Genomic DNA, 18,626 nt, shown 5'->3' with positions numbered 1-18,626 from the left:
TGATTGCTGTAAAGGCTAAATGATTTATAAATAAATAATGATTATCAGTATCTATACTTCTATCTGTCGATGTTTGCCCATTACTTAAGGCAGGTATCTTAGCCTCATTAAGCCTTAATTTTTAAATTTTTTTGGGGGGGGTGGGAGGGGCAGAGAGAGAGAGTCTTAAGCAGGCTCTTTGCTCATTGTGGAACCTGATGCAGAGCTTGATGCCATGACCCTGAGATCAAGACCTGAGCCAAAATCAGGAGTGAGATGCCCAACCGACTAAGCCACCCAGGTGTCCAAACCATTAATTTCTTATCTGCAAAATGGGGATTTGAAAGTATCCTTCATGAGCTCTGACCAGAGAATTCAGAGAAAAAGAGGTATAAATGGCCTTCAAACATATGAAAAGATGTACAGCCTTGCTTTTAAGAGAAATGTAAATTAAAACTATATTGAGATACCATATGGTCAAAAATCTAAATGTTTGACAACTTTGGTGAGTTGTGGGGGAATGGGTACTCTTTCCTCTTGATGGTACAGCCCCTATAGAGGAGTATTCAATAATATCTAGCAAAGTTCCATATCCATGTACCCTTTGACCCAATAGTTTTACCTCTAGAAATCTATCACAGGTATAAACTGACAAAAATTTGCCAAATTTCTCTTCTTTCTTTTTTTAAACGTTTATTTTTGAGAGAGAGAGCGAGTAAGAGAGCAAGAGAGCACGTGTGTGCTTGCGTGAGAAGGGGAGGGGCAGAGAGAGTAGGACAGAGGATCCCAAGTGGACTCTGTGCTGCGAGCAGTGAGCCCAATGTGGGGCTTGAACTTACGCACTGTGAGATCATGACCTGAGCCAAAGTCAGATGCTCAACCAACTGCACCACCCAGGTGCACCCCAAATTCTTTTTGTTAGCAAAACACTGCACATAACCCGTATGTCCTTCACGGGGACCTACCACTCCAGGTGGTGGAGTACTATATAACTGTAAAATAATTGAGCACTGTCTCTGCTGATCTCCAGTGTAGTACTTTTGAACAACATGGATTTGAGCTGTGTGGGACCACGTGTACATGGGCTTTTTTTCAAAAACGTATATGTACAGTGTTAAAAAACTCCTGTGATTTTCTTTAGCTTTATTGTAAGAGTATGTATGTAATACATAATAACATACATAGTGTATGTTAATTGGCTTTTCATATTATCAGTAAAGCTTCCAAGTCAGCAGTAGGCTATTAGGAGTTAAGTTTTTCGGGAGTCCAAAGTTCTATGCAGGGTTAGGGTTGGCCCCACCCCAACCCCTTGTTTTGGGGTCTGCTGTATATGTAAATGTATATGTGTGTGTGAGTGTGTATTTGTTTAAAACTAGGAATAGGAGGGTGTGTAGTAGACTGCCTTTACCTAAAAAAAAAAGTATATGTTTATATTTAAAAACATAATGGAATGACAACCCCAAACTAATAAACATGTGGGGGAGGGAAGGAACAGCGTGGAGGGAACAAGATTAAGATTTCAGGCTAAATTTGCTTGAACATACCTGCTTTTGTAAATTAGACTTTGAAACAATGTACATGTTTTGCATAATTATAAAGCAGAATTAAATAAAATGAACTCAAAACAAGAAAAATTGCTGAAAATTGAAAGCAAAATGAAACATGTTTATCAGTATATGGACTAAGTGGTTTCATCCCATGGAAAGGAATTGTTTTTCTATACATCCTTACTGTTTTGTGTATATATACATGTATATTAAACTTATTTATGTATTTATTTTTTTTAAATTATTTTTGAGAGAGTGAGCAGGGAAGGAGCAGAGAAAGAGAGAGGACTTGAAGCAGTTTCTGTACTGACAGCAGAGAGCCCGATGTGGGGCTCGAACTTAAGAACCATGAGATCATGACCTGAGCCACACAGGCGCCCCTAGTTTATTTATTTGAGAGAGACAGAGAGGGAGAGAGGGAGAGAAAGAGGGTAGAGGAGAGGCAGAGAGAGGGGGAGAGAGAGAGAACCCCAAGGAGACTCTACATCAGCAGCACTGAGCCTGATTGGGGCTTGAATTCACAAACTGTGAGCTCACAGCCTGAACCAAACCAAGAGTTGGACTCTTAACTGACTGAGCCACCCAGGTGCCCCTTAATGGAATATATTCTAAAGATTAAAAAAAATTGCTTTCAGTAATTTTATTGTTAGCAATAAAGCTGATTTTCCTATTCTGAAACTGTCTGTAATTTTATATCTATTTTTATACGTAATAGGATTGTGTAAATGTCATTAGAAACCAGAATTTTCATTCTAAGAAAAAATAAAAATGTAAAACAGAATTAGTAAATATCCTGTAATTCTAAATTTGAATTAGAAATAGCACTGTGAACTCCTCGTGTAATTTCTCTTAAAAAAATACACATACAGTGACTTACCTTGAGTATCAGATTGTGTACTCTAAGTAACACTGAAAAGTATCAGGCCTTTTTGGAGAATGGCCAATTACAGGTATAGGCCAGGAATGTTTTGCCATAGAAAGCAAGGAAAGTATTCAGGGAATACTGGGGATAGATCAAAGGATTCCTTGGCCAACACGAATGGGCTCCCAATAAGCAGAGGTAGGAAATTTAAGTATCAAAGATAAATAAATAAACTGCCAGTGGATTAAAACCCATCAAATATGTTAAAACTAAAAGTTTATAATGGTAAAAAAAATAGTTGCATGAAGAACAATAAAAGGAGAAAACTGGCATATAATTCAATCAAGTTAATGTATAAAATTAGAAAATTTTAGGTTTGGAGTGCCTGGGTGGCTCAGTCACTTAAGCCTCCGATTTCGGCTCAGGTCATGATCTCCCAATTCGTGGGTTCGGGCCCCACCTAGGGCTCTGTGCTGACTGCCAGCTCAGAGCCTGGAACCTGTTTCAGATTCTGTGTCTCCCTCTCTCTTCCGACCCTCTCCTGCTCATGAGTGCACGCGCTCTCTCTCTCTTTCAGAAATAAACATTTTTAAAAAATTAAAAAAGAAAATTTTAGATTTTATTCAAATACATTTGGTAGCAGTGTTTAAAAGTACAAAATTATAAAATAAATGGTTTAGGTTAAAATGATCTCATAGGTATGTCCTTATCAGTTTTAATTTTTTAATTTAAAATTTGCATCTGGGTACCAGTGTGTCTCAGTCGGTTAAGCATCTGACTTGTGCTCGGGTCGTGGTGTCATGGTTCCTGAGTTTGAGTCCCACATTGGGTGAGCCCTGCTTTTCTCTCTTTCTCTGCCCTTTGTGGGATTCTCTCTTTCTGTTCCTCATTCACTTGTGCCTTTGCTGTCAAAAAAATAAAATAAAATATGGGGTGTCTGGTGACTCAGTCATTTGAGTGTCCGACTTCGGCTCAGGTCATGATCTCCACTTTGTGAGTTCGAGCGCCGTGTCAGGCTCTGTGCTCAAAGCATGGAACCTGCAACTTGCTTTGGATTTTGTGTCTCCCTCTCTCTGTGCCCATTCCCCGCTCACACACTGTCTCTGTCTCAAAAATAAGTAACCGTTAAAAAAATAGAATAAAGTGTTGTGTCCATTCTTTTTTTGCTAAACTTGTTTTGCTTATTGTTGTAACTAGTACATGGTTATTAGACTCTCCTCTATTTGACTTTGTGTCAGTTGTAATATTTATCTTAAAGTTGGTTGATAATTTTACTAAAAAATGATAAAATGTTGAAAAAAAGCCAAATGCCAATTAAGTAAGTAGGACAGAAATTGGCAAACCGTGTTTATAACAGACCCCATAGTAGAAATTTTGGGGTTTGTTGACCTTACTATCAACTGCAGTGGCAACATGAAAGCAGCCAGAGATAGTTTGTAAATAGATACATTTATTGGCTGTGTTCTAGTAAAACTTTATTTACAAAAATAGGCATCAGGACTTGATCTAGAGTACTGTCAGTTTTTTTGTAAACTTTTTATGTCTTTCTTTCTAGGTATAAGGGACCACTGTTAGAAGAGCAAGCCCTTACCAAGGCAGCAGAGGGTGGACTGTCTTCACCAGAATTTTCAGAACTCTGTGTTTGGTTAGGCTCTCAGATAAAATCATTGTGCAACTTGGAAGAAAGTATCACTTCAGCTGGTATTGCCATTGTATTTTATGTACTTTTCTATGGTAGTAAAATGAAATGATGGCTAATGATTTAAGATTTACCTGCAATGTCCCTGCCAAAGAAAAATCAGTAATATTATGAAGAACTAAAGTCTGTGATACTGAATATCTTTGGAATAAATTTTATATTCTAAATTGGTTCTTTTTTTAAAAACAAATCTTAATGGTTTATTAATTTCTGAGAGAGAGAGAGAGAGCATGAGCAGGGGAGGGTCAGAGAGAGAGGGAGATACAGAATCTGCAACAGGCTCTAGGCTCTGAGCTGAGAGCCAGCTCAGAGCCCGATGCAGGGCTCGAACCCACGAACCGTGAGATCATGACCTGAGCCAAAGTCAGATGCTTAACTGACTGAGCCCCTCAAAATTGGTTCTTAAATTTACATAAGATTATTACAGTGACTGTTTACAGTCTTAACCTTAGTATTGTTCTTTAGAGAAAGTAGAGTCAGAATGTGATTATATAAATTTAATTTTTGAATGCTGCTTATTTTGAATTTAGATTTTTTTTTGTTGTTAAAGTATATGTAATTCGCAATTTAAATTGTATTACCAAGCCTGTAGCTCAGGACATGGATTCACATAGGAATACTTTTATAAAAACACCTATGCTAGATCAGAAATGTTTGTTTAATTCATTACTGCCTTGGTAACTGGAGTCCTTGTGCGTCTTGGATTGATGGGATTTCAGATAGCAAACTAAAATGAAAAATNTTGCTAGGGCACAAAGTAACCTTCCCTACTGGAGCTCCCCTTCTGAATTGTTTTCCTTTCTTGACAAATCCAGTAGAATTCTCTTGAAGTAAAATTAGCTGAATTTAAAACAGGTGACACAAATTTATACCTAATTAGATTATGAAACAAAGATAAGCAGTATGCTTAATTAGATGATTGCATTTTTTATCTGAATCCATAGAAATACAATAGAAATACATCATTTTCTCTGAGCCAATTAGTTATTATAGTCAAAGTAACACTTAGTATTTTAGTCACTGATGTAAAATACTTGCAATTTATCTGCTTTTGTGAAAAATCTGTTGGAAAATAGTTATCAGGGGTTGAAATATAAAAAAAAATACTTATATCATGATTAGATACTTAAGTTCTTAAATTTAAGTGTTCTTTCTTTATGTAGAAATTGTTTGGTTACCTTCACCTAAGCATTGGGGTCACACATGTAAGGATTTAATGTCAAATTGAAAAGTTATAATTAAATGTAAAATTGAAATCAACTAGTGGTGGATTTTATAGATGTATGGATTTCAGATCATATGGTAAAATAAATCAGTAAATGTTTTATGATTTTTCTTTTTTAAAGGGAGAGATGATCTAGAAAGCTTCCAGCTTGAGATAAGTGGGTTTTTAAAAGAAATGGCATGTCCGTATTCTGTACTCGTATCAGGAGATATTAAAGACCGTTTAAAAAAGAAGGACGACTGTTTGAAGCTTCTATGTAAGTTACTTTCTTTGAGCATTTAAACTCCTGTGTTTGACGTGGTTTTTGTTACTTTCAAGATTTAGAAATTTCATTAATGATGCTTTAGACATTTTTATGTAAAAAGGTTTTAATATTTGACTTCAAATATGAAGCTGACTTAGGGATAGGCACATTCTGCTAATGTGCCGAGATTTCTAACCCTTAAGATTTATTTGGCCAATACAGAATGTCGTGTTTGTGATATATGTATTATTTTAATAGTTTTTCCTTCATGTAATTCATCTCTCAGAATTTATGACTAAATGAAGTTAGTCATTTAGAGTCCTGTTTATTCTTAAAACGCTGAAACTAGACAGCTAAGTAGATTATTACATCTTGTTTTTAGTGATAGGCATTGAATGGTAGTTGGTTCAGAAATACTTACTGATCATCTATTACTGTACCTGAAACTGTTCTAGGCACTAGGGTTATATAATTTTTTAAAATGATTGTGCCCTCCGGCCATTTGAATTCTAGTGAGTGTGACCTGTTTTTGTCAGGGGCGAGTATGAAGTATAGATTGCCCTATATCCAGACACTTACCATAAATAATAGATTCATTTATTTATATTGGAGTCCTTTAAACATTTTAAAAATTCTGTTAATTTCATGCTGTTTTTGAAGTTCTACAGACAATGGTCATTGGAAAGAATTTTTCTAACATCTGTTACTGAAGATTTCAATTATTTTAGGTTGTACCATTTATAAAAAACTCCTTGTGATATATTCCTCATAGGCTCAAGTGTTTGCTTCATTGGTGGAGAAATCATAAGTGTTTAGCAGTGGTGGTGATAGAAGTGTTGACATTTGAATTGGCTTGTGTGGATTGCAGGGGATACAAATTATGTGCCCCCTGTCCCCCCTTTTCTTGTACTGTTTCCCCATCTTTCTCCCATTCAGTAGGAGTCACTGACTTAATGAACCATTGTTAGTTATGGGAGATCACAGTAACCCTTAGATATATTGGGACAGAAAGAAAGCTGAGAAGCACTGGCCTAGAGGAAGATGTGCACTCTGTTGGTGAGAATTGTGTGCTCCATTGTGTTTCCCTTTTTGCCTTATCTGCTAAAAATCTGAGCAATAATAGCAATGCAAGTTTCTGGTACAAGTAAAAGTAAAGAGGAGGTAAAAGAGAAATTGGTATAATTTTTTCTGATTATGAAAATACATTCCTGGAAGATGGGGCAAAACAGAATTAGTGTTAAAAAGGTACAGTATTAGGGAAGATAAAAATGTTTTTGAGTCCAGTGGTGGTGATAGTTGCTAACAGTGCAAATATACTTAATACCATTAAGTATACAAGTGGCGTGGTAAATTTTATGTTATGTGTTTAAAATTGTATGCACATCATAGAATTCTGATAAAGTACAAAGAATTGTAAAGAAGAAAATCATTGATAGTCTCATTCCTCAGAGAATCATGCATTGTTTTTGGTATATTTTCTTTTCCTTCTCTTTTTCCTTTGTACACACACGTAAATAAGATTGAGAGCCTGTCATAGATGTAGTTCCTTCTCTTCCTCCTTTTCATTTAATGTATTGTGAGCATTTCCCCATTACATAATACTCTTTTTGGAAAGAATAATTTAAATGGCTAAATAGCATTCTATGCTATGGACATAACATTTTTATACAATGGGTATTTAGATTCTTTTCCATTTTTAATTCATTATTGATGTTTCTGGCTACTTAAAGATTATGAACATTTAAAAATAAACTCTAGGTGTATATTACCATATTTTTTCCAGAGATGTTATGCATACATACACATATGCCTGAAAAGATAACTGAGACATTAATGTTGATTGCTTTTGGAGAGGGGGATCTGAAGATCTGTGGTGCCCTTTTCACTGTATAATGTTTGCCATCTGCGTGGGTTAGCATTTTAAATACTAGACTGAACCCTTGTTTGTAGTATTTATAGAACGTGTTCCCACAGAACAAAGGCAAACCAGCTTAGGTTCTGTCCACAGTACACATTTTTGAAGAACTGGTGATATGTTTGAATAAAGTTTTGAAATCAGAGGATCTTGGCATAGCCTTCTTAAGTACAGTTTGACACATACTGGTCTTAACTTTTTGGGAGCTCCTTAGACTCCATGTGTAGATTGCATGGAAAAGTCTTTAAATCAGTGGCCCTCAATCCTGCCTGCCTGTGAGAGTTACTTTGGGTCTAACACCATACATGTACTTAACTCCTTCTTCAGATCTACTGATTCACAATCTTTGAGGGTGAGAGATGTGTGGGTTCATTTCTAGACCACTGTAATAAAGTGAATATCACTGTAAAGCAAGTCAAATGATTTTTTTCGTTTCCCAGTAATATATACTAGGTTACCTCAGTAAATATAAAAGTTAAACTTACAATAGACTGTAGTTTATTAAGTGTGCAATAGCATTATGTCTGGAAAAAAAAACGGTACATTAATTAACAAAGCATTAATTAAAAAATGCTTTATTCCAAAAAAATTCTAGTTATCACTGAACTTTCAGGAAGTTGTACTCTTACTGGTAGAGGGTCTTGCCTCTCTATGCTGATGGCCTCTGACTGATCATGTTGGTGGTTGCTCAGGGTAGGGATGGCTGTGGCAGTTGACTAAATAAGGCAGCAGCACAGTGTGCTGCATCAGTCAACGTTTTCATTAATGATTTCTCTATAAAATGCAATGCTGTTTGATAGCATTTTATGCACAGTAGGACTTCTTTAAAAATTGGAGTCCATCTTTTTAAACCCTGCTGCTGCTTTATCACCTAAACTTATGGAATGTTCTAAATCCTTTGTTGTCATTTTAACAATCTTCACAGTATTTCACTATGAGAAGATTCCATCTCAAGAAACCATTTTCTTATCCATAAGAAGCAACTCGTCATCTCTGGCAGTTTGTCATGAGATTGTAGCAGTTCAGTCACAACTTCACTTCTGCTTCTAGTTCTTTTGCTGTTCTCACCACAACTGCAGTTAACTTCCTCTGATGTCCTGAACCCTCAAAGCCATCCATGAGGTTTGGAGTCACTTTCTTCCAAACTCCTGTTAATGTTGGTATTTTTATCTCTTTCACTGAATCACGAATGTTGTGTTTTTTTNGGATTTTAACCCTTTATCTGATATGTCATTTGCAACTATCTTTTCCCATTCCGAATCACGAATGTTCTTAATGACATCTGTAATGACGAATCCTTTCTAGAAGGCTTTCAGTTTACTTTGCCTCAGTTTATCAGAGGAATCACTATGATGGCAGCTGTTGCATTAAGGATTATATTTCGTAAATAATAAGACTTAAAAGTCAGAATGACTCTTTGATCTGTGGACTGCAGAATGGATATTGTGTCAGCAGGCATGAAAAGAGCATTAATCTCATTGTATATTTTCATGAGAGCCCTTGGGTGCATTGTCAGTGAGCAGTCATATTTTGAAGGAAATCTTTTCTTCTGAGTAGTAGGTCTCAACAGTAGGCTGAAAAAAGTCAATAAACTATGCTGTAAATGGATGTGTTTTCGCCCCGGCTTTGTGGCTCTATTCAGACAGCACAGGCGCAGTAGGTATAGCCTAATTCTTAAGGGTCCTATGGTTTTACAGTGGTAAGTGAGCATTGGCTTCAAGTCCCCAGCTGCATTAGCCCCTAACAAGAGGGTCTGCCTGTCTTTGGAGCTTTGAGGCCAGGTATTGATTTGGCTCTAACTATGAAAAATACTATATAACATCTTTCAGTAGAAGGCTGTTTCATCTGCACTGAAAACCTGTTGTTTAGTGTAGCCACCTTCATTATCTTAGCTACGTCTTCTGCATGTCTGGATAACTTCCTGCAACTTCTTTATCACACTTGTAGCTTCACCTTGTACTTCCATGCTGTGGAGACACTGTTTTTCCTTCAACCTGATGAATCAACCTCTGCTAGCTTCAAATTCAAATTTTCTTCTGCATATTCTTCACGTTTGTTAGCCTTCATAGAATTGAAGGGCATTAGGGCCTTGCTCTGGATTAGATTGGTTTAAGGGATGTTGTAACTGGTTTGATCTTCCATTGAGATCACTTAAACTTTCTCCATATCAGCAGTAAGGCTGTTGTACTTTCTTATTTGTGTGTTCCCTGGAGTAGCAATTTTTTAATATCTTTCAAAAATTAACCAAAATGAGGGGGGAAACCTGGGTGCCTCAGTTTGTTAAGCTTCCAAACTCTTGATTTTGGCTCAGGTCATGATCTCACGGTTCATGAGAGACCCCACTATCAAGGCTCTGTGCTGTCTGTGCTGAGCTCATTTGGAATTCTTTTTCTCCTTCCCTCTCTGGCTGTCTTTTGCCTGTGTGCCTTCCTTCCCTTCCTTTCTCCCTCCTTCTCCTGCCCCCACCCTCACCCCCTGCTCCACCCAAATAAATAATAAGCTTAAAAAAAAAAAAGAAGTACCAAAATGTGACACAGGAATACAGAGTGAGCAAATGTTGGAAAAATGGCAATGGCACTGATAGGCTTGTTCAACACAGGGTTGCCACAAATCTTCACTTTGTAAAAAACGGAGTGAGTCATCTGTGAAGTGTAGTAACATGAAGTGCAGTAAAACTACTTTTAAACAGTTACTCAGGTATTTCTTCTCAGGTGAAGATGAAACTACTGTATTGTGGGGTGTGTGTGTAGTATGTGTGCATAACTTTTTTTTTCTTTATTTAAAAAGTATTTTTAACATTTATTTTTGAGAGGCAGAGCATGAGCAGGGGAGGGGCAGAGAGAGAGAGGGAGACAAAGAATCTGAAGCAGGCTCCAGGTTCTGAGATGTTGGCACAGAGCCTGACGTGGGGCTTGAACCCACAAACCGTGAGATCATGACCTGAGCCAACTGACTGAGGCACCCAGGCACCCCTGTGTGTGCATAACTTTAAACAAAAACAAAATTCAGTATTTTAAAAACTATAGAATTTAAAACAAAACTCTAATCACGTAGGAGTTTTAAGTAATTTGCTTAAATATGGCTTGTGAAAGGATTAATGAAATGATAGTGAAGGAACTTGTGAACAGGCTGGGGTAATCTGTCCTGAAGGCCATTGGTTATTCAGACTGCTCTATCAGCTTCTAGATCAGTTAGAGCTACACATTCTCCCCTGGGTTGAACACTGTGCATCTGAGGGAATATTTTCAGTTTTACACTTTGTTGTACATTGTTAAACTGTTGATTTACTGGTAGGTCTCTCCTACAGGACTTTAAATTCTGCAGTAGGTAGTATCTCATTTTTAAAAAGTTTCCTCCTGCCCTCTTTAATTTTCGTGATAAGAACACTTAACATAATGGTCTACCATTTTATCAAATTAAAAAAAATTTTTTTAATGTGTATTTTTGTCAGAGACGGACGTGAGCAGGGCTGGGGTGGAGAGAGGGAAACAGAATCTGAAGCAGGTTTCAGGCTCTGAGCTGTCAGTGCAGGGCTCGAAATGGGGCTCGAACTCAAGAACTGAGATCATGACTTGAGCCGAAGTTGGAAGCTGAACCGACTGAACCACCTAGGCACCCCCTTAGCAAATTTTGAAGTATACGATACAGTATTGTTAACTAGTCACTTTGCTATAAAGTTGATCTCTGGGACTTAATCATCTTGTATAATTGGCCAAAATTTATCAGACTTTGCTTATGAGGACTATGCCAAGTACTTCTGCTTTGAAAACTTCATTAAATCATATCACCAGTTTTTCAGACATTTATATTTGATAACTTGTGGTCTTCCCCGGCCCCCAGGCCCTGGCAACCACCATTCTCTTCTCTGCTTTATGAATTTGATTGTGTTAGATTGCTCATAAAAGTGATATTGCGTAGTATTTGCCCTTCTGTGTTTGGCTTATTTCACTTTGCATAGTGTTCTTCAGTTTCGTCCGTGTGGTTGTAAATGGCTGGATTTCCTTTTTTAAGGCTGAGTAATATTCCATTGTATGTAAATACCACATTTTCTTTATTCATCTGTTGAAGGGCACTTAGGTTGTTTCCATATCTTGGCTATTGTGAACAGTACTGCAGAGAACAGGGCAGTGCAAATCTCTTTGAGATCCTGATTTCAGTTCCTATAGATGTATACTTAAAAGTGGGATTTTTAAGAAGTTCTTGCATATTTTAATATTTTTTCCCTTTTTTTATTACAGTATTTTTGAGTACAGAGCTTCAAGCTTTACAGATATTACAGAACAAGAAATGTAAAAATTCTCAATTAGATAAAAACAGTGAAATTTATCAAGAAGTTCAAGCTATCTGTGATACTCTTGGTGTACCCAAGGCAGCAACTGGTGACATTCCGCTTATGCTAAACCAAGTGGAATCAAAGGTATTATATTTGTTTTATTTTTCATTTCCCAAAAATAGAACTGATAACATGTGAATATATTAAAAATGAAAATATTTCCTTTAAGATACATTCCATTTCAAGAGAACCTTATCTTCCCATGGACTAAATTTTTGATTCTGAGTTCATATGCATGTCACTTAATTTGCCAGTAGCTAATATTCAGGAATCAGATCTTAATGAATGAGGGCCTTTAGGCTTTGCATGAGTTTTCTGTGATAGAAATCACTTTGCAAGTTAAAGGATCCTTTTCCTAAATAAAGCTGTAATGTAATATAATGAAAGAAGTAGAGTAATCCAAAGTTGAAGGCAAACTAAATAAGAAAAAAATGGATATTGTTAATAGAATTGCAATGTGGTTGTCTTTGGCAGTGAGCAAGCACAGTTTCTAGTGGATAGGTGTTTAGTAAATGCTTGTCGTATAGGAAATGAATGAATGTGTGCCCTGAGGTAGTTAAAAATAACCGTAAAATCTCTACGTCAAACTTGTTGAAATTTTCTCTTCAGTTATTAAACTACTCTTCTTCCGTCTTGAGTTACATGTTAGAGAGAATGCTACTCTTGCAGTCGAAATTCCAGCCTATTTCCTAGGATTCCTCTAGGGGAATAACACAGGATTTATTTTAAAGGGAAAAAACATTCTCACCCTCAAAAACAGGTACTAAAGCTCCATTTTTAGACCTGCTGAGTTATACTAAATCCTTGGATAAAATACTCTTGCACTGATAATTTATGAATGGAAAAAATAAAAAGATTTGTTTTAATTGATCATAACAGAATTTTGGTGTCATTGAGATGAAAACACAGTTTTAAAAAACATTTTTTCTTTTGTGAACCTGCAGACTAAAGAATAACTCTCTGAATCACTCAGAAGAGTTGTTCTGGAGCTAACAAGTTAGTCTTCAATGCTTATTGTCTCTTTTCCTCTGGATTAAGAATGATCTAGGGTTGGCTAAAATGTCTGGGATAATTTCACATTGAGACAGATTTCTAGGCTCTTTCTAATCTTCCAGTGCTTCTATGTATCAATCCCAAAGAGGCTTTTCTTTTTTATTGGTCTCAGTTACTATTAAAAATATCCCTGAACCTCTTGTTTCTCTATTTGACATAGGCCATAATGCCCATATTCAAGTGCTGGCAGGCTAATTTGAAGGTACTTGATACTGTGGGCCATTGTAGCCAAATATTTTCTTAGAAGGACCTTCTTCTCCATTCCTTATTGTATGTGTGATGTGTCCAGAATATACTTTGTCACCATTGGGAAAGAAAATTAGTGTTTTCTAACTTGAAGCTGTTTAAATGTGACCCTGAAGTAATTATAGTAATATTAATGGCAAACATATACATTTACTGTTAAAAATGTTTACATATAGTAATTCACTTAATTCTCAAATCACATATAGTGAGGTAGTTACTGTTATCTACAACAGCCATATGAGGAAACTGAGGTGCTGACAGATGGAATAAATTGGACACATTTCTCAGTAGTAGTGGCAGACCTGAAGTTTGAACGCAGGTAACCTCCAGGGTCTATGCTCTTAACTTCCTGTCTATTCGAGTTGAACTCTCAAACTTACTGAAACTGTTGTCCAGTGTTGAAATCCTAGAAATGGAGCTGAGCACAATTACATGTATAAAATTATAAGTATGCATTCAGAATCCTTCTTGAGTGAGGAGTTACAACTCACACTTTTAGTAATAGATGAAGTAATCAAAATTGGAGGTGTTTGCAATAGTTTTGAAATCCACAGAAGTGGCATATCTTAAGAAAATAAGTTAATTCTTTATAATAAATAAGAATTATATCATTGTAGAGACAGATTTGCCACAAAACTAATAGAACATAAGCTTTGGGCCCTCTCATTTGTACAAGTCTTTCCAAGCTAATTTTTGTTTTTAGTAAAATAGCTTTCTCAAAATAGAGTTTACGTGTCATAAAATTCACTCACTTAATATAGATAATTACATGAATTTTATTTTATTTAGTGAGTAAAACCATCATCAAAATCTAATTTTAAAACATTTCCATTATCCTCCAAAGAAACTTTCTGGCCATTTACAGTCATTCCCCATCACTGCCACCAGTTTCCTAGTTAATGTTGTGTTCACAATTGTTAATTTTTTCTTAAAGAGTGCCCTGAACATTAAATAAGCTTTATATTCCTCAAGATCTGGACTGTTCTTGATTGTACCTTCTACCTAAGAAACTGTAGATATCATTCTGTTTTGAAATTGTTTTTAGATAATGAAAGTTTCTTCAGTTAGGGTGAGCCCAACATTTCTCAGTTGTTTGGTTCAGGATAAATTACTGTTACCGGAATGGCTGATATTGCTAGAGCAAAAACAAATGTCTCATATATTCTTTACTAAAATAAAAGTGTTGCAAGCAATTCAGATTCGTGGCTTTTGCAAAAATAATGAAATGTGTATGTGGTGGCTATAATTTAGAGGACTTGCTCTCCTGTGTTTTGCTGAACACTGAAACCAGAATGCTAGCACTTGGAATGTATACAAAAATATGCATAAGAGTGTGCCATTTCAAGAAGAAGCTCCCCATATATCTTCACATAAGACCACAGAGATTCTCATAGTAAAACCTTTCAGTAGCTGCTACTTTAGTTGTCTCTGTACATTATTTCTACTCTGGAAGATACTCTGTACTGTGCTGATTCTTTCTTAGTATGTGAAGGTATATTTCATTTATTTTACTAAACATTTCATTTATTCTTTAACATTCAATACAGTATTTTAAGGATAAGATTGTTTTAAATTGCGGATATACATTTTTCACAATCTTGTATATTTATTTTTAGGTGAAGGATATTCTCTCAAAAGTCCAGAAAAATCATGTGGGAAAACCACTGCTGAAAATTGATTTAAATCTGGAACAGGCGGTAAAATTCCTTGCTTTATGTAATTAAATTAGTGAACATGACTTAATTTTATTAGTGGACGTCTAGATTTTATAATGGGTAGCATACATTTATTATTTTAGAGAATTAAAATAGATTGATACCCTAGAGTCCTGACATTTCAGGTTATTAATTGGCCAAGAGTATATATAGCACTCAATATGTTAGCATAGTTGTGCTTAGAAAAGGATAGTAGCTCAAAGCCAACAAAGTGGACATTTTTGGTATTTTCTTTCTTTATTGGTCCAGATCACTTAGCAAGTAGATGTTTTACTTAAAATGCTTGATTGAAGGTGAGGTGAACCCTGCCAGTTGTAGAGTTTAATTCATGTTTAATATCTTCTGAGTATCATACATGTTCTCTCAGATACTCTTTATTTAAAAGAGTATTTTACCATAGGTAAAGTCTCATGGGATCAGAAAATGGTTACCAAGTATAATATCTTTTGAATTGGGGGAAGTATTGACCACAGTTTTCAAATTTCTGCGTATAAAGAGTAAAAAGTTGATGATTTTTGTTTCTGAATTCTTTAGGAACAACTGGAAAGAATCAATGAAGCTCTTTCCTGTGAATATGAATGCCGCCGGCGGATGTTGATGAAACGTTTAGATGTGACAGTGCAGTCCTTTGGTTGGTCTGATAGAGCAAAGGTAGGACTGCTTTCCCATTTGTGTCCTGTAGGTGGTACTCTGTGACAGCTCTTCAGGCCGCCCTGTCTGTCATTACGTAACTGTGCCACATTTGCATTTACCACTCAGTCTGAAGCACATGCCCAGGCCAACTCCTACTCTTACGTAATGATCTTAGTCTTTCCCGGTTTGCAGATATCTTAATTTCCCTCTAAATCCTTTCACATTTATTTTACACTCCTAGATGTTGTGATTTATGCAGTGATACGCATAAGAGAAGGGGCATCATATGAGACAGTGAGATTGATACACAGAATAACTGGTCAAGAAAGGAGAAGATTACAATAGATACAGCTAGTGCTGTTGCCAGAATAAGTCTTCTGAAAGGTTTCTTAAGGCTGTGCACTGTGTTCTAGTTGAAGAGGAGGTTGGAGAGTGAGGGCATTCCTAAATAATGGATTTCACCACATAGCTTTTCTAGACAGCTGTCTCCCATCACTCTCATTTATGCCTTTAATCTGTACGCAGGGTACCCTGCTTCACTCTGCATCATAGTCTAGAAACTCTCCAGACAGTAAGCTGGGACAGTTATAGGGCTCACATCCTTTGCTTCTCCTGTTTCAGGGATTACTGTTCTTTGCTCCTTGATGTCCAGTGTCTGAAAATCACTGGTTCACCTGGGTTGTCAACTTTTATAGTTGTTTCAGGTGGAATGGTAAATCTGGTACCTCTTATTCTCACATACCATATCATCGTCGTCATCATTATCATCACGTTTTTTGTTTTGACTGGGCAGTTCTTCTGCCCCTTGTTCTTCTATATCATGGGGTCACTTGTGCAGCTTCATTCAGCTGATGCTTGGACTGAGCTTGAATATTCAAGATGATTGTCTCATACTTGTGGGTTCTGCTGCTTACTGCTGTGCTTTACCTGCCTTCTTGGTTTTTATGTGGTCTCTGCCTCTGTGTGCTGTTGGTATTGGTTCCCTATGGCTGCTATAACAAATTAGCATACACTTAGTGGCTTAATAATTTATTCTCTTACAGTTCTAGAGATCAGAAGTCCTAAAATGAAGGTATTGGCAAAGTTGCATTCCTCTAGATAGTTCAGGGGAGAATCTCTTCCTTTTCTGGTTCCTAGCTTCCTAACGCGACCTGCATACCTTGACTCTTGACTTCATCCTCTTGTCTTCAAAACTCGTAGTGTAAGATCTTCAGTCTTTTTCTTTGTGTCTGTTTCCATTGTCGTATCATCTTTTGTGTCTCTCTTATAAGTATTCCTGTGATTATACTGGGCCCCCCACCCAGATAGTACAGGATAATGTTTCTATCTGCAGATCCTTGAGTTAATCACATCTACTGCAGCCAGATAACATATTCAGGTGCCTGGAATTAGGATGTGGACATCTTTGGGGGAGCTATTTTTTAATTACCAGATACCTCATCTTCCTTCTATTGGATTTTGTTTTTTCTTGCATTGTATTTATCTATCACATGCTGCAGCTGCTTTTTTCTTTCTCAGTATACTTTCTAAAAAGCAAGTATTCCAGCGAGTCCTGCATTTTCTTGGGCTTTTTACATGGCTACCCTTGACTACTCCACTATTTCCTGGATTCTTTGGCCTTCTTTTTCATCGTCTGTTTCCTCATTTTGCTGTAGTGAATCCATAAATAACTTCCTAACAAAGGGTGCATAGGAGGTGATTTTTCTGAATCCTTGCATTCTGAAAATATATTTATTGTGTTGTCACATTTGATTGATAGTATGGGTAAATATAAAATCTAGGTTGAAACTATTTTTCCCCAAAATACTGAAGTCATGGCTTCATTGTTTTCTAGTGTTTAGTGCTACTGGTAAGAAACCTGATGTAGTTCTGTGTCCTTTTGGATGACTTTTAATATTTTTTCTTGGGAAGCTTTTGGGCTTTTTCTCTAGCTTTGGAGTTCTGAAATTTCATAGTGTTCGTATAGATCTTTTCCATTCGTCATGCTAAACACCAAGTGGACCTTTGAATCTGTAGACTCTTAGCTTTTATATTGTTCTTCATTAATCTCTTCCCTTTTCATTCTCTTTCTGAAATTCTTGTTAGTCAGATTTTGGACATCTGGCATAGGTCCACTTAAGTTGCCTTATTTTTTCTTCTATTTTCCATCTCTTTTCCTTTTTTGATACATTTTCTTAGAAATGGCTTTATTTTGTATTTGGTACTGAATATTTTTCCTGCCATCATTTTTTAATTTCCAGGGAATCGTTTTGATTCTGGAGTTTTCCTTTTTCATGTTTTTTTCTTGTTTTATGGAGGTATTATCATCTTAAATAAAAATGAAAAATTTAAAAAAATTGTCTTTAATTATCTCTTTCCTCCAGGGTAAGATTTTGTTGGTTTTTCTTGGTCTCTTGCTTACGGTGGTTTTCTTCAAATGCAGGATGGTTCTTGGTTGTTCATATTTAAGAGCAAGACATTGAAGAGCTGTGTGCTTTGCTATTTAGATTTTATATAAAAGTAAAATCATAGGGTATTTACCTTTGTCTGGCTTATTTCACTTAGCATTAAACCCTTTAGATCCATCCATGTTGTTGCAAATGGCCAGACTTCATCTATCAGTGTCCACTGATAGGTTGCTTCCATATCTTGGTTATTGTAAATAATGCTGCAGTGAACGTAGAGGTGTAATATCTTTTCAAATTAGTGGTTTTGTTTTCTTTGGGTAACTTCTGGCTATTTACCTTTGGTATGGTAAATAGCCAAATGGTAGTTCCTACTTTTAATTTTTTGAGGACCTTTCATACTGTTTTCCATAGGGTCTGCACCAAGTTATGTTTCCACCAACAGTGCATGAGAGTTCCCCCTTCTCCACATTGTTCCCAACATTTTTTATTTCTTGTCTTTTTGCTAATAGCCATTCTGACAGGTGTGAGGTGTTATCTCATTGTGGTTTTGATTTATATTTCACTGGTGATGAGTGATGTTGAGCATCTCTTCATGTGCCTATTGGCCCTCTGTAGGTCTTCTTTGAAGAAGTGTCTGTTCAGGTCCTCTCCCTGTTTTTTAATCTAATTTTTTTTTTTTTTTTTTTGATACTGAGTTGTTTGAGTCCTTTATATAATTTGGGTGTTAAACCCATATTGGTAATATTACAACCAAGCATTCAGTAGGTTGCTTTTGATTTTGTTGGTTT

General features: G+C 36.3%; 1 protein-coding gene across 1 annotated transcript in view; it reads left to right on the top strand.

Moving 5' to 3' along the window:
* FAM98B (family with sequence similarity 98 member B) overlaps window positions 1–18,626 on the top strand; it is a 35,552-nt gene that overhangs the window by 4,772 nt on the left and 12,154 nt on the right. The window contains 5 exon segments of the mRNA XM_077764703.1: window positions 3,944–4,089; window positions 5,434–5,568; window positions 11,710–11,888; window positions 14,720–14,800; window positions 15,353–15,469. Coding sequence (XP_077620829.1) covers window positions 3,944–4,089; window positions 5,434–5,568; window positions 11,710–11,888; window positions 14,720–14,800; window positions 15,353–15,469 — 658 coding nt within the window.

Source organism: Crocuta crocuta, unplaced genomic scaffold, assembly GCF_008692635.1.
Source record: "Crocuta crocuta isolate KB4526 unplaced genomic scaffold, BGI_CrCroc_1.0 scaffold102, whole genome shotgun sequence".
NCBI classification, from domain to species: domain Eukaryota; kingdom Metazoa; phylum Chordata; class Mammalia; order Carnivora; family Hyaenidae; genus Crocuta; species Crocuta crocuta.
This window is presented reverse-complemented; position numbering and strand designations above follow the sequence as displayed.